This window comes from Piliocolobus tephrosceles, chromosome 20 (assembly GCF_002776525.5).
Source record: "Piliocolobus tephrosceles isolate RC106 chromosome 20, ASM277652v3, whole genome shotgun sequence".
NCBI lineage: Eukaryota > Metazoa > Chordata > Mammalia > Primates > Cercopithecidae > Piliocolobus > Piliocolobus tephrosceles.
In genome coordinates, this window is record NC_045453.1 from 45,569,429 (window position 1) to 45,596,453 (window position 27,025).

General features: G+C 42.4%; 1 protein-coding gene across 4 annotated transcripts in view; it reads left to right on the forward strand.

The window, feature by feature from the left end:
• Positions 1 to 27,025, forward strand: part of KIF16B (kinesin family member 16B) — a 311,606-nt gene that overhangs the window by 28,245 nt on the left and 256,336 nt on the right. For 3 of the 4 annotated variants that reach the window (XM_023217818.2, XM_023217819.2, XM_031934693.1), the window contains exons 2-3: positions 17,427 to 17,496; positions 19,653 to 19,766. In XM_023217818.2, the coding sequence (XP_023073586.1) occupies positions 17,427 to 17,496; positions 19,653 to 19,766 (184 nt within the window). Of the gene's footprint in view, positions 1 to 17,426; positions 17,497 to 18,276; positions 19,284 to 19,652; positions 19,767 to 27,025 lie in introns of those variants that run through there. The other variant, XM_023217820.1, reaches the window with a different exon arrangement.

The following is a 27,025-nucleotide window of genomic DNA, read 5'->3' on the forward strand; positions in this document are numbered from 1 at the left end:
TTTCTTTCTTTCTTTCTTTCTTTCTTTCTTTCTTTCTTTCTTTCTTTTCTTTCGTTTCTTTCTTTCTTTCTTTCTCTCTCTCTCTTTCTCTCTTTCTTTCTTTCCTTCCTTCCTTCCTTCCTTCCTTCCTTCCTTCCTTCCTTCCTTCCTTCCTTCCTTCCTTCCTTCCTTCCTTTCTTTCTTTCTTGAGATGGGGTGTTGCCATGTTGGCCAGGCTAGTCCTAAACTCCTGGACTCAAGTGATCTATCTGCCTCAGCTTCCCAAAGTGCTGGGATTGCAGGTGTGTGCCACTGCACCTGGGCTGAATTTCCATTTTTTTAAATGAGTGTGTTGTTTGTGTCTTTTGAGGAAGTATATCAAAGAAGTTTGGCCATGTGCACATCCATATCTTTTTTCCATGACTCAAAAGAAGATACTCGGGAGGAGATGGAAGGCCCCCTATGCTTTGGTCCTGGAGTCAGAGTCAACAACTGTGACTGCAGGAAGAAACGAGCTTCATTTCTGCCTTTGGAGTTAACATTTGCCAAGTTAATTGATATTTTTGGGGAAAGTGCATCTGCATTTAAAAATTAAAAATTTACTCTAAATTTTGAAGTATGAGTTTAACTTTAGTGCTCGAGTTTAAGAATAGTATCTTATTTTAGCTGTTTCATTTGTTCTTTCATTTGCTTATACATTCATTCATTCATCCATCCAACAAGTATGCTGTATGTGATGACAGTGCTAGATGTTGTGAAATATATGAAGAGCAGATGAAGAGCAGGGCATCATCTTTGACCTCAGGAAGCATCTACACTGGTGGGGAAGACACATGTGTAGTAGCCCATCAGTAAGCAGGTCAAATGTGGTCACTGCTGTGGTGTGTTACGGAATGTCACCCAGAAGATGCTGGTAGGAGGGGTCTGAGAAGGCTTCCTGGAGGAGGAAGTGTTTTTTGTTTTTTTTTTTTTGAGACAGCGTTTCACTCTTGTCACCCAGGCTGGAGTGCGCAATGGCATGATCTTGGCTCACTGCAACCTCTGCCTTCCAGGTTCAAGTGACTCTCCTGTCTCAGCCTCCCAAAGAGCTGGGATTACAGACACCTGCCACCACACCTGGCTAATTTTTGTATTTTTAGTAGAGTCAGGGTTTCACCATGGTGGCCAGGCTGGTCTCGAACTCGTGACCTCCAGTGATTCACCTGCCTTGGCCTTCCAAAGTGCTGGAATTACAGGTGTGAGCCACTGTGCCCAGCTGAGAAAATGTTTTTATGGGCTTTGAAGGATAGGTCACTTGGATGAGATAGGTACATTCCAGGCAGAAGGACCAGCATGAGCAAGGCCCAGGACTCACAGAGGCAGGTCTTTGTGAGTCCTGCAAGAAGGAACAGTTTGGAATGGGAGTGGGGTGCTTGAATGCCTCTGGGTCGTGTGGTGGGAAATGAGGCTAAGTGTGCTTCTTGTTTCTCCTGTCTAGTGCCTGATGCATTTGATGACTTCCACCCTGTTTGGACAGCAATCGTATGGATTCTCTAAATATACTGGCTGGCTCATTGTGTTCCTCTGGGAGCCCAAGCTTACATACCCTCTCCAGGAAGATGTAGCTGAAATCAGATTAGGAGTGCTAGCTTTGCTCTCAGCAGTTCTCCATGGCTTTGAAGTATTGATTGCTTACTGAGTTCCTGTAACCTTTTACAATGCTGACTCTATAGTAGGAGCTTAGAGTAAGTCACTTGACCTTTCTGGACCTTCATTTCTTTATGTGTGAGGTGATGTCATGGGCTAAGTCTCCTCTCTTCCAAGTCCATCTCTTATCAAGTGCTCCATTCCTTGAACCTCAGCTTGACTCTCAAGCTGCTTACCATCTTGCTTAACCTTAAATCTCCTTTCTGCAGAGTATCCAAAATTCCCTGTGAAAGTGTCAGTATTATCTTTGGTCTTGAGCAAAATTTAGTCCTTTATGGTTTGGGGCATGAATTCTGTAATGCATGAAATTTTTCAGTTGTCTACCAGATTTTCTCAACCGGAACCAGGGTTCCAAGATGGAATTAAGTCCTAATACCTTGAGTAAGGCGTCTGTTATATGTAATGAATTGACTTCTCTGCTATGCTTCTGGAATAATTCTAGTTATACACTTTCTTTAGGAAAAGTGGGAAAATAGTCCTTAAACAACTTTGGTGTTCTAGGACTCAGAAGAGGAGCACCTCAGTTGGAAGTCAGTGGTGATAACGCTGAAGGCATAGTCTGCTCTGGATTTTTGTTCTGGAATTGGGCATAGGTGCATTGGGCTCCATTCAGAAGAAGGGATGAAACCACCTTCTAGTGAAACAGCATCTCACAAGGACCTGAAAGGCAGTTAAGCTTTCACATTCTTGTAGAATCCCAGTTCCTCAGAGGAAACACGGATAGACTAGTGTGGTGGTCCCAAACCCAGTTGACAATCAGAACCTCCTAGGTGCTTAAAATACAAATTCCTGGGCCCCTGCCGTGGAGATTCTTGTTTGGTAGGTCCGGGTTTGGGCTCTTCAGAGGATAGTGTTTGTCAGCAGGCCTGGGGACTTGCTGTTCCACCCCCGTCATCTGGATGCATCTTCACTCTTGCACACTGGCCCAGCATCCTTTGTGTAGCCTTCTGAGTGGTTTCCTTGCTAGACTGCCACCCCTCTAGAGTCTATGCACACCAACCAGAGGGGCCTTTTAAAAATGTAAAAACGACTTTGCCACTTCCCTATACACAAAACCTTTTGGTGGCTGTGGCTTCCTACTACATTTAAGTTTCAAAGTCTTAGCCATTTAGCCAAAGCCTGCAAGAACTGGCATGATTTGGCCTCTACCTCAAGGCTTTTCTGACCTCATCTTCTCTCTTCTGCAGTCACAGTGGACTTCTTGTCCTTCCCCCAAAGCCTCTGGCTGGTTCTTACCTCAGGGCCTTTGCACCTGCTGTTTTTTTTTTTATCTGGGCCGTTGGCCTGGCCCCTTTCAGGTGTTTGTTCATATCTCACCCCCTTAGAGAGGTCTTTTCTGGCTGCTTGCCTTCCTTTGCCTCTGCCTGTTAGTCCTTTTCCATGACATACCTTTATTTCTTTAAAGCACTTACCACAATCTAAAATGATAGAGTATTATTTTGTTTTTCTTCTAAGCCTCTCTGTGAATGCAGGCTGGGACTGTATTGTTTACCATTTTATTCCTGCACTGAGACTATTATCTGGTATGTGAAAGCATTAATACTCACTAAATATTTATGGAATGAATGAATGAATGTATAAATCTTCCCATATAGCATCCCGGATAAGGATTTCTCTAGCTTCTAACTAAACCTCTTCAGTAATGGTTCTGCACGTCTTAAGGTCATTCATTTTGTATTGAGGCACTTCTGATCGTTAGGCTATTCTCCTTTCAGCTGAAGAAAACAAAGTCTCTGCCTTCTGTCTGGCTCGGTAGCCCCAGCTCAGGCCTCTCTGCCTCTGCTGGGGAGTTGATGTAGTGGTGAATGCTGCCACTTGGGTGCGGTGCATCCTATAAAGCATCATTTTAAAGGGGAGGTTGGTACAGTGGGCACTGTGCTTGCCACCCACATCCTCTGTCTTTGAGGGCTTGTTGCCCAGCTGCTGGAGCATGGTTGGCCCAGCCTTCAGCTGTCAGCTCAGCCAACAGTCCCTGATTGCTCAAAGCAGGGGTGTAAAAGCCTGGTTGTCTGTCCCCAACCCGTGGCAACTCTGAAGGGCCACGCTAACCCCAGGACTGCCTGTGGAGTTGGCCAAGGCTGTCCCTGGGTCGGTGCTGCAGCTCCACTTCTCCCTCTGCCCAGGCCTGCCTCAGTTTCCTTCTTTTCCCAGGAGTTGATCCCAAGGACACACCTTAATGAACACCCTGCATGCTACACTCCCACAGATGTCTGTTTCTCTGGGATCCTATCCTGTAAACTGTAACAGTTGGTGCTTTGCCTAATTTTTTAGATTTATTACCCTTTCCCTAGGCCATGAAAGACCATGAAAGGCTCAGCTTAATGGCCTCCTGTTGTGGCAGAGGTCAAGTGAGGATTTCACTTAGCATGGGAGACTCTTAAGGCTGTGACAGCATCATTGTCCTTGGCTCATCCGTTCTGGCAGCCCTTGGAGAACGGAGTGGAGGCTGTGCCAGTTTCTCACAAGCTGCCACTCGAGGTTGGCATTTGGATGTAGGTCATGGTGCCACTGACCTCTAGCTGACTGCTGTGTGGTGAGCTGTGTTCTCAGAAGCCAAAATGAAGTCAGGGTGATTGCCTGAAAAACCCACTCCATAATTTTTTACTGTCTGTATTCCCTGGGTTTTTCTCAAAAAATTAAGCTGGAGGCTTTCATGATTTCATGGAGAACAACAAGGAGTGGTTGGAGTCACAGGCTGTGCACAAATTTCTTTTTCTAATAGGAAAGAATAAGGAACAGCAGGAAGACATGGTTTCAGGGAGGAGACTAGCTCTTCCTGAGTTTGTCTTCAGACCCTGAGATAGGTGAGGTGACACAAACTTATGGAGCCTCTGCCACTTTGCCGGGTATTGCAGGTGCAGGCGTTACTGTAGACTCAGGTTGCTTGCTTTCTGGGCTTGGGGTAGGGAGGCAAATACATCTGCATCTAACTGTGGAAGCACTTGATGCGTGCAAACCACTGAGTAAGAAACAGCGTGTCAGACTTAGCAAGCAAAAACAGTATGAGGAAGCCTCATGCAATATTTGGGACACAGTCATAATATAAAATTAAGTATTATCTGAAATTCAGTTTAATTGGGCTTCCTGTATTTTATTTGGAACCTAATACAAGAGTAAAAGAGAAGCTGTCTTGGGTGGAACAGAGGAACTAATTCATGGAGCTAGGGTATTAGGATGCTTTGTGAGAAAGGGGTACTGGGACTAGTTTTGAATTCCACCTGGTACAGGTGGAAATGCAGAGGGATGGCGACCAGCAGAGGCAGATGTAGGCAGTGCATGAGGATACTCGGTACCGTGGGAAGGTGTGAAAGTACAAGGGCGCGAGGAGCTGTCTGTTTTGTGGCCGTGTCATCAGGAGAGGAGGGTCAGTAGCTTTTGCTTTTATGCCATATGAGGATGTAGACCTTGTTCTAGAGCATGAGGAGCCACCCGGAATTTCAAAACAGGGACTTTTTGTCTTTTAATTAACTAAATTTATTTTAACTGTAGAAGGAGTATCAAATCTTACTAAAATAAATTCCAGCAGTGGAATGTTTAAGTTCATTTTCTCATCCCCTGAAGCCCTGCTCCCACTCACTCTCCAGAGGTCACCACTGTGAATAGCTTCCTGTTTATCCTTTCAGAAATGTTCAGAAATGTTTTGTGCGTCTAGAATCATAGATGTGCGTATTATATGGCTTTATTAATCTATTTATTGAGCTTCAAACTTGATTGTCATCTGCACACTGTTTTGCTGCTTGCTTTTCCACTTACAGGGTTCCTTGGACTTCTTTCCATATTAGTATACATGGAGCTCATGTATTGTTTTCTAAAGTATAGTTTTTATTTTCATTTTGGCTATCAAGTGTCTTGCCACCAAAATGAAGGCAGTTAAATATTGGTTCATAGTATGTAACTTTTAAAGTGCAGTTGGGATGCAGGTTTATTTCAGAACTCATGGTGAATAAATCACTCTTTGGAATCTTCCAGGCTAATGGCTCAGTTTGGAGATCCCAACATCACCTTGTCTAGCTGTTTATTGTGGAGTGACCAGATATCATCACCTGAGGGAATGGAATCAATTTGAATTGCTGAATAACTTAAAAACATCTTCAAGATATTTGAATTAACATAGGTCTGTTAGGCTGTTCTTCCATTGCAATAAAGAAATACCTGAGACTGGGTCATTTATAAGAAAAGAGGTTTAATTGGCTCATGGTTCTGCAGGCTGTACAGGAAGCACAGCAGCATCTGCTTCTGGGGAGGCCTCAGGAAGCTTTTACTCATGATGGAAGGCGAAGGGGGAGCAGGCATGTCACATGGCAAGAATGGGAGCAAGGGTGGGGGGAGGTGTCACACACTTTTGAACAGCCAGATCTCAGGAGAAGTCATTCACTGCTTAGAAAATTTCCCCACAACATATCCCTAGGTCACGCCCAAGTTTAAACTCCCACAGATCTCTAGGGCATAGACACAATGCAGCCAAGTTCTTTGCTAAGGCATATCAAGGATGACCTTTGCTTCAGTTCCTAGTAACTTCCTGATTTCCACCTGAGACCTCGGCAGCCTGGCTCTCACTGTTTGTATCACTATCGGCATTTTGGTCACAGCCATTTAACCAGTCTCTTGGAAGTTCCAAACTGTTCCTCATCTTCCTGTCTTCTGAGCTCTCCAGGCTCTTCAAACCTCTTGTTACCCAGTTCCAAAGCTGTGTCCACCTTTTCAGGTATCTCTATAGCAATGCCCTACTGCTTGGTACCAATTTTTCCTGTTGGGCCATGCTTGCATTGCTCTAAAGAAATACCTAAGATTGGGTAATTTATAAGACAAGAAGTTAAATTGGCTGATTTGCATTGGTTCCTATGCAGGCTGTACAGGAAGCATTGTGTCATCTGCTTCTCAGGAGGCCTCAGGAAGCTTTTACTCATGGCTGAAGGTAAAGCAGGAGCAGGCACATCGCATAGTGAGAATGGGAGCAAGAGTGAGGCGAGGGGAGGTGTCATGTACTTTTAAACAGTTGGATCTCACAAGAACTCATTCAGTGCAAGGACAACACCAAGGGGATGGTGCTGAACCCCCCATTCATGAGAAATCCACCCCTGTGATCCAGTCACCTCCCACCAGGCCATACCACCAGCATTGGGGATTACAGTTCATCATAAGATTTGTGTGGGGACAAATGTAGAAACTATATCAATAGGATTTTTTTAAAAAAGTAAATGTTCTTCTAACTCATGTATCTGAATGCTGACATAATTTATCTCTTTTCCTGGTAGAGTATTTTAAATCTTTTCCTTTCCTTTCTTCTCCACCCCGCCCCCCCATATTGATCTATAACTAAGTATATGTACTCCAGCTGGCTCATTTGTAGCATCTTATCATCTAGTTTCCAGACCTTTCAAATAAATTACTTATTTATATGAAGGGGCCGTAATTGGCTTTTCGGTTGAGAAATCCAATTCACCAAAGTGGCCAGGGAGCAACATAGTTCATTTTTCCCTATTATCAAATTAATGTCAAATAATATCTTAGGATTATTTATTTTCTACAATATAAGAAGAATGTCAAGATTTATTTGCTGTGTTTCTTAAATGTCAGAGGAAATTGACCTGAGAGGCTGGGTAATCTCAGTGTCTGGCGTTGTAGTTTTAGCTGAAGAATTACGAGATGAAGCAGTCAGTACTGACTGTGGATGGTGCCTGTGTGCTTGGTGGACTCAGAGTGTGGATGTGAAGGAAGCTGGTCTTCTCTGGGGTTCTCTGGACTCATTGGAGAGATGACATCAGCAGGAATAAAGCTATGCAGGTGAGATGAACTAGGTAGGTGTATGAGAGGGTGTTGTTTCTAATGGTTTATCAGGAAGAGGTTAGTCAAACTGGACCCAAGACAAGCCTTACTTGAAAATGTGGGTATGGCTGGGCATGGTGGCTCATGACTGTAACCCCAGCACTTAGGGACACCGAGGTGGGTGGATCGCTTGAGGACAGGGAGGAGTTTGAGACCAGCCCGGCCAACATGGAGAAACCCCGTCTCTACTAAAAATACAAAAATTACCCAGGCATGGTGGTGCACATCTGTAGTCCCAGCTACTCGGGAGGCTGAGGCACGAGAATTGCTTGAGCCCAGGAGACGGAGGTTGCAGTGAGCTGAGATTCCGCCACTACAATTTAGCCCTGGTGACAGAGCCAGACCCTGTCTCGAAAAAAAGAAAAAGAAAAAAAAAGAAAGGAAAAGAACATATGGGTGGGAAGTGGGAAGATACTATAGTATGTGGGAAGGCAAGAACCAAGAATATAGGGGCAAATAGGGAGACCAGCGTGGAAAGAGGATGAGTGTGGTAAAGAGTACACTGGGGTGAGAGCCATTTGTTCAATATTTCAGAAAGTTCATCACATTTAACAGCCATTTTAGGAGCACCTCAAGGTTGCAGGCAATGTGCCAGAGGCTGGGGATATAAACCCAGACAGGCAGAGTCCTTCCTCTGAAAAAGTGAACAGTCTGGTGGGTGAGACAAGCAGGAGTGCCATGTAACTGGGGATGGGATAGAGGGCTTGGTGAAGGCCCTGCAGAGGATGTGAAGTCTGAGCCGAATTTAGAGGGATGGTTGGGAGTTGACCATGGGAAGAGGATGCGGCAGGATATAGTGCTGGAATAGAAATGTCAATTAGGGTCAGATCATGAAGGACTTTGTATAGTAGCACTAAGAGTTGGACTTTATTCTGTTGTCTTTGGGAAGTCACTATTTTTTTTTTTTTTTTGAGACTGAGTCTTGCTGTCGCCTGGGCTGGAGTGCAGTGGCCAGATCTCAGCTCACTGCAAGCTCCGCCTCCCGGATTTACGCCATTCTCCTGCCTCAGCCTCCCGAGTAGCTGGGACTACAGGCGCCAGCCACCTCGCCCGGCTAGCTTTTTTGTATTTTTTTTAGTAGAGACGGGGTTTCACCGTGTTAGCCAGGATGGTCTCAAACTCCTGACCTCGTGATCCGCCCATCTCGGCCTCCCAAAGTGCTGGGATTACAGGTTTGAGCCACCGCGCCCGGCCTAAAGGAGTTTAAAGCAGGGAAGCCTCGTAGTGAGATGTGTATTATGAAGGCTCTCTCTGGCAGCAGAGAATGGAGTGTGTGTGAGAGAGGATGAGGCTGGAGGCAAAGAGACTAGAGGTGGGGGGTAGCCTGACCTGGGACAGGGCCTACAAAGCGGGGAAATCTGGTCCAGTTCAACAGGTGGTAGATTGGAAGGGACTAGGTAATTGAATATTGGGTAGGGGGGTTGGGGGTAAGGTTATATGATGGAGTGTCACATGGACTCTGAAGTCACCTATGACAGTTAAAGCCCCTAGGGGTGAAGAGAAGGCCAAGAGCAGAAGCCAGAGTCTCCAGTGGATAAAGGGGGCTGAGCAGGGTTGGTTCACAGGGTGTGGATGGGGAGGAAGTACTGGAGCCTGCCTTCTTCCTTTCTTTCATCTATGAAGTATTTGGAAGTTCAACAGTTCTCCCGGAATCTACAAAGGAAGATGTGTAACAAATAATTAGTTTCAACACTTAATAGCTCCAACCATCATAGATGTCACACTGGTTTTGGTTTTGCTTCTAAACATTTTTTTGACAAACTTTATATTTGTATAAATATTTATGGGGTATGTGTATTAGAATATGTAATAATCAAAGTGTTTGGGATATCCATCACTGGAGTATCATTTCTATGTGTTGGGTACATTGTAAGTCCTCTTTTCTAGCTATTCTGAAGACTACAATACATTGTTGTTCACTATAGTCAGCCTGCTTTGCTTACAAGCATTAGAACTTATTTCTATCTAACTTTATGTTTGTACCCATTAACTAACTTCTGTTCACTACTCCTACCCTCATACACACATTCCAGCCTCTGATATCTAGCATTCTACTCTCTACCTCCATATGATCAACTTTTTAATCTCCCACATATGAGTGAGAGCTTGTGATATTTGTCTTTCTGTGCCTGGCTTATTTTACTAAACATAATGACCCCTAGTTCTGTCCACGTTGCTACAAATGACATAATTTCATTCATTTTTATGGCTCAGTAGTATTCCATTGTGTGTATATATACTGCATTTTCTTGATCCGTTCATTCATTGTTGGACACTTAGGTTGGTTCCACATCTTTGCTGTTGTGAATAGTGCTTCAATAAACATGGGAGTGCAGTTATCCCTTTAATATATTGATTTCTTTTCCTTTGGATAAATACCTGGTAGTCAGATTTCTGGATTGCATTGTAGTTTTATTTTTAATTTTTAAAGAAATCTGCATTCTGTTTTCCATAGTACTAATTCAGATTCCCACCAATAGTGTATAAGAGTTCTCTTTTCTCAACATGCTTACCAGCATCTGTTATTTCTTGTCTTTTTAGTAATAGCCATTCTAACTGGGGTGAAATGATATCTCTTTGTGGTTTTGATTTGCATTTCCCTGATAATTGGTGACACTGAGCTTTTTTTTTCATATTATCTGTTGGTCATTTGTGTGTCTGCTTTTGAGGAATGTCTCTTCATGTCTTTTGCCCGTTTTTAATGGGATTAGTTATCAAAATAATAAAGACTATATATGACAAACACACAGCTAACATTGTAGTGAATGGGGAAAAGATGAAATTTGTTTCTCTTAGAACTGGAAGAAGACAAAGATGCCCACTCTCACCACTTGTATTGAAGATAATACGGTAAGCTCTAGTCAGAGCAGTGAGGCAAGAGAAAGAAATACAAGGCATCCAAATTGGAAAAGAGGAAGTCAAATTGTCCTTCCTTGCAGATGACATGATATTATATTTAGAAAAACCAAAGACCTCACCTAAAAACTCTTGGAACTGATGAATGAATTTAATAAAGTTGCAGGATAAAAAATCAACCTACAAAAGTCAGTGGCATTTGTATATACCAATAATGAAATAGCTGAGAAAGAAATGAAGAAGGCAATCCTATTTACCATAGCTACCAAAGAAAAATACTCAGGAATAAATTTAACCAAGAAGGTGAAAGATCTCTTCAAGGAAAACTGCAAAATACTGATGAAAGAAATTGAGGCGGACACAAACAGATGGAAAGACATCTCATGCTCATGGATCAGAAGAATTAATATTGTTAAAATGACCATACCTGCTCAAAGCAATCTACAGTTTCAGTGCAATCCCTATCAAAATACCAACATTGTTTTTCAGAGAAATAGAAAAAAATATTCTAAAATTTGTATGGAACCAAAAAAGAGCCTGAATAGCCTCAGCAACCCTAAGCAAAAACAAAGCTGAAGGCATCATACTACCTGACTTCAAAATATATTAAAAGTCTGTAGTAACCAAAAGAGCATGGTATTGGTATTATATAAAAATAGACAAATGGACCAATGGAGCAGAACAGAGAACCCAGAAATAAATCCACATATTTTCAACTGATCTTTGACAAAGCTGCCAAGAACATACATTGGGGCTCTCTTCATGATGCTGGGAAAACTGGATAAGAACATGCAGAAGAAAGAAACACGACCTCCCTCTCTCACTGACCTCACAGTGACCTCACAAAGAGATACTATTTTACCCCAGTATACAAGAGTCAACTCCAGGTGGATTAAAGACTAATGTAAGAACTGAAATTACAAAGCTACTAGAAGAGAACATAGGGAAAGCTCTTCAGAACATTGTTCTAGACAAAGACTTTATGGGTGAGACTTCAGAAGCACAGACAGCAAAACCAAAAATAGACAGGGGCTATGTTAAACGAAAAAATATTTACACAGCGAAAGAAACAGAGTGAAGAGACAACCTGTTGAATAGGGAAAAATTTTTGTAAGCTACTCATTTCATAGGGGACTCATGTCCAGAATGTACAAGGAACTCAACAGTAAAAAATATATTGGCTTTTCTATAAGTGTTTTCGGGAACTAGGAAGAGATTTGCTCTTTATGGCTAAAACTCTAGCCAGTATCTTTGTTATAAATACTAAGAATAAGATTAAAGATCCTTTTTTTTTTTTTTTTTTTTAAACAAAACTTTGCTCTTTCGTCCAGGCTGGAGTGTAGTGGCATGATCTCAGCTCACTGCAACCTCCGTCCCCCGGGCTCAAGTGATTCTCCTGCTTCAGCCTCCCGAGTAGCTGGAATTACAGGAGCCCGCCACCATGTCCGGCTAATTTTTGTATTTTTAGTAGAGATGGGGTTTTGCCATGTTGGCCAGGCTGGTCTCGAACTCCTGACCTGAGATCCACCTGCCTCAGCCTCCCAAAGTGCTGGGATTACAGGCGGGAGCCATTGGGCCCAGCCACTTTTTTTTTTTCTTTTAAACTTTCAGTTTTTATGCTTAAAGAAGGAATCAAGCTAGGAAATTATTTGTGAAATTCCTTTTCTGAAACAGATGGCCTCCATCTTAATTTTGATGACCTGTAATTATTTTTTGATATGACTTTAAATTACTGGCTATAGCCTTAGATTGACATTGGGAAACACAGTCTGGGAATAGAAAGGGCTAGAAACTCACTCATGGTTTGGTAGGGTGAGAATGAGGAGTGTCATGACATTCACATGACATCTTTCATCAGATTATGTCAGCAGTTACTGCTCTTGGTCAGAAGCCACTTACAACTTAAGAGCAGAGAACAGAGACAGTATTAGCTGACTTATGGTATATCCATCCATATTCTGTCACGTGATTTTAAAAATAAAACTTAAAAGTCAAAGAATAAAGGCTAGTGAGTTTCCCAGTATAAGAAGTAGATAATATTGTAGAGTTTATTTCATAAGGGTAAACCTAATACCCATCTATTACTATGTCATATTAAGTACAACATCAGAGCAGTGCTTTTTAAATTTTAATGTTCATCGGAATCATTTACAGTTCTTGTTAAAATGTAGGTTCCTATTCAGTAGGTTTTAGGTGGGGCCTGAGAACCCTCATTTCTGTCAAGCTTCCCTGGAGCCGCTGATGTTGCTGGTTCCTGGAGCATATTTTGAGCATTAAGGGTCAGAGCAGGGATTCCTATCTTTTAGGGTGATGGAACTCTTTGAGAAACTGAGGAAAGCTATGGACCCTTAGAATAGTGAACCTGCCTCCTGCTCCTCATCCCCCTTCCCACCCACTCATCCCAGTGCATAGGATTTCAGGGAGGTTGTGAAACCTTTGAAACCTACCTGCATCTTCAGTTTTCATTTTAGAAGTGGCTAACAAAAAGACAGTCATATTGCGTAACAGTCTTTCAGTCAGTATCTCTCCTAGTGCTTTTATAGAACGGATGTTAATTTAAAACTAGGAACACACTGCCCTGGTTACCTGCAGGTTAGAATACATGATCATGTGGGAGGGCCCTTTAAATTGAGCTGCTCCAAAGGTGGGAGGTTCTGAGATGGTGAATTATGGAGTCTCTGGCTTCCAGCAGGAGTAGTGGGCATGGTATGAGCCACATTACTTCATTTTATAGGCAAGAATTGACGAGTCAATATGAGCAATACCATGATCACTTCTAATATTTCTATGTAGCTGGATAATTTTGTGTTCATGAGAGGTATTTGTTGATGATAGTGGTTGTAAGATGAAAGCTCTAGACACATTAGGTTAGTGATTGACTGAGAAATGACCCGCTGTGGGAATGGGAGGAATCTAGAGGTGGCTGTCTGTGATGTAAGTAAACCCAGGTGGTTTGTTCTCTTGTTGAGCAGGACATGCTTTGGTAGTTGAATGCTGTAGGAATGGTTTAATTTTATGAAGTATTTGTTTTGCAGCCACATGAACATGGGGTGTCCTTGAAGCAGCTCTTACTTTTGGGTCCACAATGGAATTGTCCAACTCCTGGTGGGTTGGAGTGGAAGCACTTTTCAAGCTTGGAAATGTTAAACTTGGCCCTGGGAATCCGCTGTAGTTCCTGAATGGTGTTTACTGCAAATGCTTTTTGGGTTTAATTGTTCACAACTGATATTTATTTTGTCTGTCTTCATCTGAACTGGCCAAGATGTTACCCCTTAGCTGGTTTCCCCCATACCTGGATTATTTTAAAGTAAATCCCAGGCAACATATCATTTGATTTGTAAATATTTCAATATGTATCTCTAAAAGGTTTTTTTTTTTAAAGTCATAATACTGTTATCATACCTACAATATTAGTAATAATTCCTTAATATCATCAAATATCTAGTCAGTGTTAACATTTCCCTACGTAAGTTATAATTTTTTTTTTTTTTTTCCTTTTTGAGATAGTTTCACTCTTATCATCCAGTCTGGAGTGCAATGGCATGATCTCGGCTTACTGCAACCTCTCCCTCTTGGATTCAACCGATTCTCCTGCCTCAGCCTCCCAAGTAACTGGGATTACAGGCTCCCACCACCACGCCTGGCTGTTTTTTGTCTTTTTAGTAGAGGTGGGATTTCGCCATGTTGGCCAGGCTGGTCTCGAACCCTGACTTCAGGTGATCCACCTGCCTCGGCCTCCCAAATGGTTACAGTTTTTAAAGTGCTTTTTCTGTTTGAATTGGGATCCAGTTGGTTGGTATGTTTTTAATGTCTTTTTTAGCTTTAGATTTCCCTTCTATCTTTATATTCTTTGCAATTTGTCATAATTTGGAATATGCTGGGTCATTTACCCTGCCGCCTTTCCCACAGGCTGGATTTTGCTGATTCCCTTGCCTGAGGATGTTGACATGTTCCCACTTACACTTGTCTTTGCTGCTGGTTCCCTGTAGGGCAGCTCTAGGTCCGAGCCAGGCCATCCCTGCGAGGGAAGGACAGGAACCCTGGGGCAGTGGCGTTGGTACTTCACAGTGGCTGGCCTGGTAACCATTGGTGGTCCCTCCCTAGAGCCATTAATTCACCGGCGGTGACGAAATGATATTTTAATTTTGTTATTCCTTCTTTTTTTTTTTTTTTTTTAAGCAGGAATATCTCTAAAGGAGAAACTTTCTTTCACAGTTATTGGGTTACTTGAAGTACAGATAGTTTTGGAAATGCAAGATAAATGCTTGATTCTTTCTTTTAACAGTTTTCAAAATAATGAGACAGATCCTTTGATCCTTCAGAGGGGACCGTTGAGTTTTTATTTTTAAGTTATGAGTTTATGTGCTTAAATATCTATGTATTTCAGTTGATTTTTAGTTTTTTTGCTGCCTAGATTTCTCAACTTTGGGCAGCAGGAACTTATGCAGGTTGGTTCCTGAGTCCTTTTGACAGGGTCGTTGTATTAGTTTTCTTTTAGTGTATAACAAATTACCCCAAAACTTAGGGGCTTAAAACAGTGTGTATTGACCAGGCATAGTGGCTCACGCTTGTAATCCCAGCACTTTGGGAGGCCGAGGCAGGTGGATTGCTTGAGCTCAGGAGTTTGAGACCAGCCTGAACAATACAGCAAAACTCCATCTACAAAAAATACAAAAATAGGCAGGTGCAGTGGTGCGTACCTGTAGTCAAAGCTACCTGGGAGGCTAAGGCAGGATAATCGCTTGAGCCTAGGAGGTGGAGGTTGCAGTGAGCTGAGATCATGCCACTGCACTCCAGCTTGGGCGGCAGGAGTGAAACTCTGTCTCAAAAAAACCAAACAACAACAACAAAACGCAGCCTGTATTATCTCAGAGTTTCTATGGGTTAGGAATCTGGGTGGGGTTTAGCAGGGTCTTCTGACTCTGGCTCTCCCCTAGTGCTGCAGTCAGGGTGCCAAGCGGCTGCCCAGTCATGTTTCATCGTCATGTCCCTGTGTGGGCTTGGGGAGCGTGCCCTGCCAGGCTGTCTGGTGTGCTGCTGGTAGGCCCCTGTTTCCTGCTGGCTGGGTCTGTCCACAGGGGTCCTCACTCTGTCATCCCTGGCTTTTCTCACTGCCAGGGCTCTAAGAGAGAAGGGAGAAGAGAGAGCCAGGAAGACAGAAGTCACAGTTTTGAAAGCCCGCCTGGGAGGTGACAGACCATCACTTGGGTGTGTTTGGGTTGTAGTCATTAGAGGTGACTCACTAGGTCCAGCCCACACTCAAGGGCAGGGATCATACACACCAGGGTGTGAGTACCGGGCGATCATTGGGAGCCATGTTACAAGGTGCCCGCCACAGCCCTAGTGACCTGTGTTAGTGTTCCTGCTTTATTGTGTGAGGAAGTGGTTCAGTATTTGGACTGAGTCACTTCTCCAAGGAACCCTGACTTATTTTAGTGGAAAATGGTATTTATAGGCTGTAATTTGAGCATAAGATTCTAGGCCTTTTCAATGGACAAAGCAAGGGAGTTGTTTGTTTTTTTAATTTCGGATGAAAGATGAAGTTTCTGCTACTCCTTCCAATTAGATTCAGGACTACAGTTTTTCCTGGGACAGAGGTGGCCCAGGCTGGAGTGCAATGGCGCGATCTCGGCTCACTGCAACCTCCGCCTCCCAGGTTCAAGCGATTCTCCTGCCCCAGCCTCCGGAGTAGCTGGGATTACAGGCATGCGCCACCATGCCCGGCTAATTTTGTATTTTTAGTAGAGATAGAGTTTCTCCATGTTGGTCAGGCTGGTCTTGAACTCCCAACCTCAGGTGATCCGCCCGCCTCGGCCTCCTAAAGTGCAGAGATTACAGGTGTGAGCCAACTGTAACTCGGCCAGGACTACAGTTTTTACTTAACCTCATCAAACTTATGTTTGTATCTCATTCAGCCACTTCAAAAACCTTGGTTCTCTAGGGCACCAACGTAATTACTCTTGTAATGTCCCACAGTACACAGACAGAAATCTCAGAATAATGACACTTACATTACCACCAAAAACATGATTACTAAAAATGGTTTAAGATTTCTTTGTAGTTCTTTTTTTTTTTTAAGGATATATCTCATTACAGTATAGTCAAATTCCTCTATAGAGTCATAATTGAAATAATTTCTCACTTTGTGGTATACAACTAGATTCATTTGCTTCAACTTACTTCGAATTTTAGCTTGTTTTTTAAAATTTTTGTTTCATTTTTGCATAAATTATTTTTATCATTCTAAAGATGACCTCCAGATCAAAGTATATTTGCAGAAATCTAGCTTCTATCCTTGTCCACTTCCCTTGTCCGCCCCAAATCCTTATCCTCAATTTCCCTTTTTTTCCTAGGTAGCCTTTTGAAAAATACATAGGTTTTAAAAAAGTTTTAAAATGTAATTTGTATTTTTCTACATAGATTTTCTCCATCTTTTGTCTCCACTGAACAGTATATCCCAGTGGCCATGCCATAACAGGATATAGAGATCTTCCTCATTCCTTATTCAGTGGCGTCACACTCCATTGGGTAAATGTATGGTCATTTATTCCAGGGAACTGTACTCTTAAGGAGTCCTCCTGTTCTGCTGTTTTCTGAGAAATGCAGTTTCTGAACAGATGTAGAAAGAAGGTAGGAGGAGGGAACAGTGCCCTGGCTGCTTCTGGAAGCAGCACCTGCTTGTAACCACTCCAGCTTTCTTTTTGGTTTGCCTCTTGTGTAGGGGCTAAGGTATCTTTCTCTTTGTAACAAGGTGGGTGGGGCTGCTTTTTTTTTGGTGAGTCTTGGCCCATTGTGGTGTCTGTGATTTCATTTACTCTTCCTTTGGCTTACAATTGGAAATTCTTTCAGGGTTTAACAACACACTGTATCAGTCATAATTGTTGATGGTGGCATCATTTTGCGTATCTTCATGTTATATTAGTAAGGTTTTGGAAGGGGTGGTGTCCGGGATTGCTCCTCAGATGCCATTGAAAAATAAACTCCTAATGTAAAAAGTAAATTAAACAAATGGGTTTAGTTTACTTTTGTTTTTAATAATCTTTTCTCTTCTAACCACTACTGAATTATTTGTGTTGCAGGGAAAAGGACTTGGAGGCCAAGTTCATTATTCAGATGGAGAAAAGCAAAACAACAATCACAAACTTAAAGGCAAGTAGTGACCTGGCCTTGCTTAAGTTCCAAGAGCCCCATGATTGCTTTACTGTGGGGATGACTTACGGGTAAATAAAGCCTGTCTGCTGTTTCCACACCCTCCTTTCCAGTGCAGTTAACCACGTCAACTTGCACCTGGCTTGGGCTCCGTCTTGAAGCAGAAGAATTGATCCTGTTTCCTTTCCCATCCCTGGCTTTATTTGATCTGGAAGCCAAATCCAAGCCATTGCTCTGGTCCAGGAGCTCCTGAGTCTATCCCAGATTCGGGCATTTTCATCCTGTGTCCTCGTGGTAGGGACTTAGCCTGGCAATTGACTGTGTTCTGTGAACATTAAATAAGCTTTGCCCCTAGATTTTTTTCTATATTTTAATGAAAATAATCATGTTTGGTAATCCTTGAAGAAGAACTGGTATTATTATTCAAAACTCAGGATAGCAAAGATTAAAAAAAAAAATCACCAAATTTCTTTTCTGGAAAAAAAAGTTACAAAATATTTTCAAGATGGCAGGTGTCTCCTTTGGCACTTAAAATATCCTGTTTGTTTATTTAGTTGTGAAATTTTTAAAGGACACTGAATGCTTTTCACTGAGGAGGGTAACAGGGGTATAAAATTAATATTGAAGAAATCAGAGCCGGACTCGGTGGTGCACACCTGTGGTCCTAGCTACTCGAGAGGCTGAGGTAGGAGGATTACTTGAGCCCAGATCAAGGCTGCAGTCAGCCCTGTTTATGCCATTGCACTCCACGCTGGGCAACAGAGCAAGATCCCATCTTAAATTAAAAAAAAAAAAAAAGAAAGAAATTAAGTACTTTGTGGGTTCATTGCCTTTCTCCTTCGATATTTGTCATTAACTTTTAGGTCTGGATTTCTGAGACATGATGCTCCATGGCCAAGTCAGATCCATCTCCTGTTCACATCTGAGGAGCAGATTTCTATTAATATGTGGCTCAAAGGACTGGGTACTTTGAGATCCAATTTCAAAGTAGTGCGAGTTGATCTCCAATGATAGAAGCTGGGAAGTGCTCCCATCTTCCAACTGAGCAGCCTCTGGATCATTTGATTTCCTCCGTTGAGGCACTGGTGTCCTTTACCTGAGGCATTCTCCACTGGATGCCTTTCTTTCTCTGCTTAGCACAACCCTTGTGCATTCCAGCTCTGTCTGGCCTGCACGGTGCTTCTTTCCCTTCCTTTGGCCTCTCGCATCTTCTCATGTTTCTACCCAGTTGTCACTTGTCCATTCCCTGCTGGTAATTACCTTGTCTTTCCTTCATGTGTCTTTCTACGCTCACAGTACTTTGGTAAAAGACCGCTGACCCTGGATGAGTCTCCTTTCTTTGTGCATTAATCTGTTTTCTTCGATTACTCTGTTGCTTTTTGAGTTTTATAAACATTTTATTTATCATCTGATGTTTCAGTAAACCAGAACAGATGCCCAGACTTTTAGTGTTTTCATAAGAACCATAATTTTTTTAATAATATGTGAATCGTGGAAAATATGGTGCTCATTGATGTTATTCAGCATATGTCCAATAAACAGACTTTGGGAGCATATGAAGATTTTAAAACATGGTTTTGGGGTGCACTTTAAGCATATAGCAAGGGGGACAAGATACATGCAAACACCTGCAATTAACTCACAATATGGTGTGTCCTGGAAGAGTCTAGGCTGTCGGAGGTAGGAGAAGTTACTTCTCCATGCAGTGTCCAAGGGAAGTGTCATGAAAGAGGAGACGTCTGACCTGGAATTTTCAATGAGACCACCAAATCATACAGCTCTAGAAGGTGCCAATCTTACCATGATCTATGTGAATACCACACTCGTAGTTGTGCAAAGCCCAACTCTGGTGGATTTAGGTGGAGGGAACAGTAAATAAAAATCACAGAAGCTGGAAAAACAGAGTCTGGCTGGAGTGTTGGGTTCTTAGGAGTTAATCATGGGGAAAAAAAGGTCAGAATAGTATTCTTGGGTTGTATGACAGACAACTTGGATTGCTGCAAGGAGTTCAGTTCATATTTCAATTTTATTTATTTATTGTTTTAGAGAAGCCAGCAGGAATGAAATGCTTTTTAGTCAGGGTAGAAACATGGACGTTTGGGTCAAATGACAGTGCTCTTTACATTATTATTATTATCCTAATCATTTCTTTCTAGATACCAGAAGGAGGCACTGGGGACTCAGGAAGAGAACGGACCAAGACCTTCACCTATGACTTTTCTTTTTATTCTGCTGATACGAAAAGCCCAGATTATATTTCACAAGAAATGGTATATGATATTTTCAGAATATTTATGTTGATTTATTTTCACATTGAGAAAAACATGCCTACCCTAAAATTCTTTAAAATATCTTGCCAATTTCCTTCTAAATGTAATTTTTATGTAAAATTAGCCTTTGCTAACGTTTTTCTGAGTGTTATTTAGGAGTATTTATTTAAGCCTGAGAAGAATTCAGTTCTCAAAAGGTTGATTTTTTTTTTTTTCACTTTTAAGCATAATGATGATAATTTTTAATTTGTTTCAAAACCTGGATATGGTTCCTGTTTAGAAGGAGCTCTACATAGAAAGCATTTCTGTGGGGGAAATGTGTATGCTGCTAAGCCCAGTAAAAAAGCCACTTAACCTTGAGTGCTATTCAGTGTGGGGATTTAGGAGGAAACCTCAAACCCAAGTCATGTGTTCCCAGCTTGTGTGGATCATTACAGGTTTTAGAGTGGATTCTAGAAAGAATGAATGTTTCATTCGGAATCTTTCTAGAATCTAGAATGATGCTGGAATTTGTCCAAGAAACCTGGCCTGTAGGCTTTTAAGGGCTAAAATGTAGATGTGAAGTGGACAGGTAAGAACAGACACAAAGGTACCCCCAGAAGCCTATCAAGACACTGATGTAGACATTTCAGGTGAGCAGAGGGACAAGTATATTTCTCTGGGTGGGGAAAAGCCGGGTATTTGAGCAGAGTGGGGTTAGAAATGGGGAGCACCAGTATAGAAGGAAAAACGCAGGCTTCATCACTGGGCCTCTTCCTGGCTTGTTGACAGCTTCTTTAGATACATTGCTTTAGGTCTCCATATGTTAAAATGGAGATAAGAATTCCTGTCCTGTCTGGCCTGGATTGTAATCCATGCAATGGCATCTCGAAAAGTAGGGCATGAAAAAGTACTTGTTTCTTTCTTTTTTTAAATTATACTTTAAGTTCTGGGATACAAGTGCAGAACGTCCAGGTTTGTTACATAGGTATACACGTGCCATGGTGGTTTGCTGCACCCATCAACCTGACATGTACATTTTAATGCTATACCTCCACTAACCCCCTACCCCCTGACAGGCCCTGGTGTGTGACGTTCCCTTCACTGTGTCCATGTGTTCTCATAGTTCAGCTCCCACTTTTGAGTGAGAACATCTGGTGTTTGGTTTTCTGTTCCTGTGTTAGTTTGCTGAGAATGATGGTTTCCAGCTTCATCCATGTCCCTGCAAAGAACATGAACTCATCCTTTTTTATGGCTGCATAGTATTCCATGGTGTATATGTGCCACATTTTCTTTATCCAGTCTATCATTGATGGGCATTTGGGTTGGTTCCAAGTCGTTGCTATTGTGAATAGTGCTGCAATAAACATACATGTGCATGTGTCTTTATAGTAGAATGATTTATAATCCTTTGGGTATATACCCAATAATGGGATTGCTGGGTCAAATGGTATTTCTGGTTCTAGATCCTTGCAAATGGTATTTCTGGTTCTAGATCCTTGAGGAATTGCCACACTATCTTCCACAATGGTTGAAATAATTTGCACTCCCACTAACAGTGTAAAAGCATTCCTGTTTCTGCACATCCTCTCCAGCATCTGTTGTTTCCTTTTTAATGATCACCATTCTAACTGGCGTGAGATGGTATCTCGTTGTGGTTTTGAGTTGCATTTCTCTAATGACCAGTGATGATGAGCTTTTTTTCATATGTTTGTTGGTTGCATAAATGTCTTCTTTTGAGACGTGTCTGTTCATATCCTTTGTCCACTTTTTGATGGGGTTGTTTGTTTTTTTCTTGTACATTTGTTTAAGTTCCTTGTAGATTCTGGATATTAGCCCTTTGTCAGATGGATAGATTGCAAACATTTTCTCCTATTCTGTAGGTTGCCTGTTCACTCTGATGACAGTTTCTTTTGCTGTGTGGAAGCTCTTTAGTTTAATTAGATCCCATTTGTCAATTTTGGCTTTTGTTGCCATTGCTTTTGGTGTTTTAGTCATGAAGTCTTTGCCCATGCCTATGTCCTGACTGGTATTGCTTAGATTTTCTTCTAGGGTTTTTATGGTCTTAGGTCTTACGTTTAAGTCTTTAATCCATCTTGAATTAATTTTTGTATAAGGCGTAAAGTAGGGTTCCAGTTTCCGTTTTCTGCATATGGCTAGCCAGTTTTCCCGACACCATTTATTAAATAGGGAATCCTTCCCCCATTGCTTGTTTTTGTCAGGTTGTCAAAGATCAGATGGGTGGCGTTATTTCTGTGGCCTCTGTTCTGTTCCATTTGTCTGTATCTCTGTTTTGATACCAGTACCATGCTGTTTTGTTACTGTAGCCTTGTAGTATAATTTGAAGTCAGGTAGCGTGATGCCTCCAACTTTGTTCTTTTTGCTTAGGATTGTTTTGGCTATATGGTCTGTTTTTTGGTTCCATATGAAATTTAAAATAGTTTTTTCTAATTCTGTCAAGAAAGTCAGTGGGAGCTTGATGGGGATAGCATTGAATCTATAAATTACTTTGGGCAGTGTGACCATTTTCACAATATTGATTCTTCTATCCATGAGCATGGAATGTTTTTCCATTTGTTTGTGCCCTCTCTTATTTCCTTGAGCAGTGGTTTGTACTTCTCCTTGAAGAGGTCCTTCATATCCCTTGTAAGTTGGATTCCTAGGTATTGTATTCTCTTTGTAGCAATTGTGAATGGGAGTTCACTCATGATTTGGCTCTCTGTTTGTCTGTTATTTGTGTATAGGAATGCTTGTGATTTTTGCACATTGATTTTGTATCCTGAGAGTTTGCTGAAGTTGCTTATCAGCTTAAGGAGATTTTGGGCGGAGATGATGGGGTTTTCTAAATATACAGTCATTGTCATCTACAAACAGGGACAATTTGACTTCCTGTTTTCCTAATTGAATACCCTTTCTTTCTTTCTTTCTCCTGCCTGATTGCCCAGGCCAGAACTTCTAACACTATGTTGAATAGGAGTGGTGAGAGAGGCCATCCTTGTCTTGTGCCGGTTTTCAAAGGGAATGCTTCCAGCTTTTGCCCATTCAGTATGATATTGGCTGTGGGTTTGTCATAAACAGCTCTTATTATTTTGAGATCCCGTCCATCAAGACCTAGTTTATTGAGAGTTTTTAGTATGAAGGGGTGTTGAATTTTGTCGAAGGCCTTTTCTGCATCTATTGAGATAATCATGTGGTTTTTGTCATTGGTTCTGTTTATGTGATGGAGTGTTCAATTTCCATGTAATGAAGTTTTGAGTGAGTTTCTCAATCCTGAGTTCTAATTTGATTGCAGTGTGATCTGAGAGACTGTCTGTTATGATTTCCATTCTTTTGCATTTGCTGAGGAGTGTTTTACTTCCAATTATGTGGTCAATTTTAGAGTAAATGTGATGTGGTGCAAAGAAGAATGTATGTTCTGTTGATTTGGGGTGGAGAGTTCTGTAGATTTCTATTAGTCCCGTTTGGTCCAGAGATGAGTTCAAGTCCTGAATATCCTTGTTAATTTTCTGTCTTGTTGGTCTGTCTAATATTGACAGTGGGGTGTTAAAGTCTCCCACTATTATTGTGTGGGAGTCTAATTCTCTTTGTAGGTCTCTAAGAACTTGCTTTATGAATCTGGGTGCTCCTGTATTGGGTGCATATCTATTTAGGATAGTTAGCTCTTCTTGTTGCATTAATCCGTTTACCATTGTGTAACGCCCTTCTTTTTAATTTTTGATCTTTGTTGACTTAAAGTCTATTTTATTAGAGACTACGATTGAAACCCCTGCTTTTTTTTTGCTTTCCATTTGCTTGGTAAATATTCTTCTCTTCCTTTATTTTGAGCCTTTGTGTGTCTTTGCACATGAGATGGGTCTCCTGAATACAGCACACAAATGGGTCTTGACTCTTTATCTAATTAAAAATGCCAGTCTGTGTCTTTTAATTGGGACATTTAGCCCTTTTATATATAAGGTTAATATTGTTATGTGTGTATTTGATCCTGTCATTATGATGGTAGCTGGTTATTTTGCCCATTAGTTGATGCAGTTTCTTCACAGTATCGATGGTCTGTACAATTTTGTATGTTTTTGCAGTGGCTGGTACCAGTTTTTCCTTTCCATATTTAGTGCTTCAGGAGCTCTTGTAAGGCAGGCCTAGTGGTGGCAAAATCTCTCAGCATTTGCTTGTCTATAAAGGATTTTATTTCTCCTTTGCTTAGGAAGGTTAGTTTGGCTGGATATGAAATTCTGGGTTGAAAATTCTTTTCTTTAAGGATGTTGAATATTGGCCCCCACTCTCTTCTGGCTTGTAGGATTTCTGCTGAGAGATTCACTGTTAGTCTGATGGGCTTCCCTTTGTGGGTAACCCGACATTTCTCTCTGGCTGCCCTTAACATTTTTTCCTTCATTTCTACCTTGGTGAATCTGCCGATTATGTGTCTTGAGTTTTGCTCTACTTGAGGAGTATCTTTGTGGTGTTCTCTGTATTTCCTGAATTTGAATGTTGGCCTGTCTTGCTAGGTTGGGGAAGTTCTCCTGGATAATAGCCTGACGAATGTTTTTCAACTTGGTTCCATTCTCCCCATCACTTTGAGGTACACCAATCAAACGTAGGTTTGGTCTTTTCACATAGTCCCATATTTCTTGGGGGCTCCATTCATTCCTTTTCATTCTTTTTTCTCTAATCTTGTCTTCATGCTTTATTTCATTAAGTTGATCTTCAATCTCTGATATCCTTTCTTCTGCTTGATCTGTTTGGCTATTAATACCCATTTATGAAGTTCTTGTGCTGTGTTTTTGAGTTCCATCAGGTCTTTTGTGTTCTTCTCAAAACTGGTTATTCTAGTTAGCAATTCGTCTAACCCTTTTTCAAGGTTCTTAGCTTCCTTGCATTGGGTTAGAACACACTTCCTTAGCTCAGAGGAGTTTGTTTTCCCACCTTCTGAAGCCTGCTTCTGTCAATTCATCAAACTCATTCTCCATCCAGTTTTGTTTCCTTGCTGGCAAGGAGTTGTAATTCTTTGGAGGAGAAGCAGCATTCTGGTTTTTTGAATTTTCAGCCTTTTTGCACTGGTTTTTCCTCATCTTTGTGGATTTATCTACCTTTGGTCTTTGATGTTGGTGACCTTTGTGTGGATGTCCTTTTTTTGATGTTGATGCTATTCCTTTCTGTTTGTTTTCCTTCTAACAGTCAGGCCCCTCTACTGCAGGTCTCCTGGAGTTTCCTGGAGTTCCACTCCAGACCCTGTTTGCCTGGGTATCACCAGCGGAGGCTGCAGAACAGCAAAGGTTGCTGCCTGTTCCTTCCTCTGGAAGCTTTGTCCCAGAGGGGCACCCACCAGATGCCAACCGGAGCTCTCCTGTATGAGGCGTCTGTCAGCCCCTGCTGGGAGGTGTCAGGAGGCATGGGGGTCAGGGACCCACCTGAGGAGGCAGTCTGTCCCTTAGCAGAGCGCGAGCGCTGTGCTGGGAGATCCTCTGGTCTCTTCAGACCTGGCAGGTAGGAACGTTTAAGTCTGCTGAAGCTGTGCCCACAGCCACCCTTTCCCCCAGGTGCTCTGTCCCAGGAAAATGGGAGTTTTATCTATAAGCCCCTGACTGGGCTGCTGCCTTTCTTTCAGAGATGCCCTTCCCAGTGAGGAGAAATCTACAGGGCTTTGCCAAGGGACAAAGGGGCTACAGGGGCTTTGCCAAGCTCTGGTGGGCTCCGCTCAGCTCGAACTTCCTGGCAACTTTGTTTACACGGTGAGGGACAAACCGCCTACTCAAGCCTCAGTAATGGTGGGTGCCCTAACACCCACTAAGCTCGAACATCCCAGGTCCACTTCAGACTGCGCTGCTGGCAGCGAGAATTTCAAGCCAGTGGATCTTTGTTTTCTGGGCTCTGTGGGGATGGGATCCACTGAGCTAGACCACTTGGCTCCCTGGCTTCAAGTTCCTTTCCACAGGAGTGAGTAGTTCTGTCTCTCTGGTGTTCCAGGCACCACTGGGGTGTGAAAAAAATAAATAAATAAACCCCTGCAGCTAGCTTGGTGTCTGCCCAAACAGCTGCCCACTTTTGTCCTTGAAACGCAGGACCCTGGTGGTGTAGGCACTCGAAGGAATCTCCTGGTCTGCGAGTTGTGAAGACCGTGGGAAAAGCATAATATTTGGGCCGGAATGCACTGTTCTTCATGGCACAGTCCCTCATGGCTTCCCTTGGCGAGGGGAGGGAGTTCTCCTACCACTTGCACTTTCTGGGTATGGCTATTTTCAACCCTGCATCTGTTCACCCTCCGTGGGCTGCACCCACTGTCTAACCAGTCCCAGTGAGATGAGCCAGCCGGTGCCTCAATTGAAAATCCAGACATCACCTGCCTTCTGCATTGATCTCACCGGGAGCTGCAGACCAAAGCTGTTCCTATTTGGCCATCTTGCCAGCCACTAAAAGTACTTGTTTCTTGCAGCTTGAAATGTGTCCATGCACCAGAATCATCAGTACTGCCTGGGAACTTGTTAGAAATGTGAAATCTCAGGACCTATTCCAAGACCTACTGAATTAGATCCGAATTGTTTTTAGCAAGATCCCCAGTTCTCTGTGTGCACCTTAACATTTGAGAAATGTAGTCCGTTTGTAAATGGTTTGTGGAGGAAGTTGGCTTTCTGAGACAATGTAAATGTTAAAGTTGGAGGACTGGAGCGACTGTATCCAGAAGATACTGAATCAAACATCTGGGAAAAACAGGAGCTGGGTGCAGCGTTGCGCCCTTGTAGTCCCAGCTACTTGGGGAGCTGAGGTGGGAGGATTGCTTGAGGCCAGGACAAGTCCAGCCTGGGCAACATAGCGAGACCCTGTCTCTTAAAAAATTAGGAAAAAGTAGGAAGGAATAGCAGTGATGAGAATGGGAGCTTCACAGAGAGAGGTGGTGCCTGGTCTGAAAGAAGGCCTGGGAGAGGAAAGAAACTGATGTCGGTTGAACTTCTATTGGTGTCAGAGACTCTGCTTGTGTTCATATGTGCTATCTTGTTTAATCCTCACAGGAATCAAATGTGTTAAATTTTAACTCTACTTTTCTTTGTTGAAGAGATTCAGTAAGCTTAAGGAACTTGCTCAGGTTTGTAGACCTAATTGACTTTTAATAGTAGCAGAGTTGGACCGTGGGGCTGTTGTACAGGGTGCTGGAGATGCCACTGGAAGGTCTTAAGGATGTGGATGAGAAGGAGTGGTGTGTTCTCGATGACAGATAGATCAGGCACAGGAAATGGCTGGCAGGTCGCATCCCTGCTATAAATAGGGGAAGATGCGAGTGTAGCATGGTG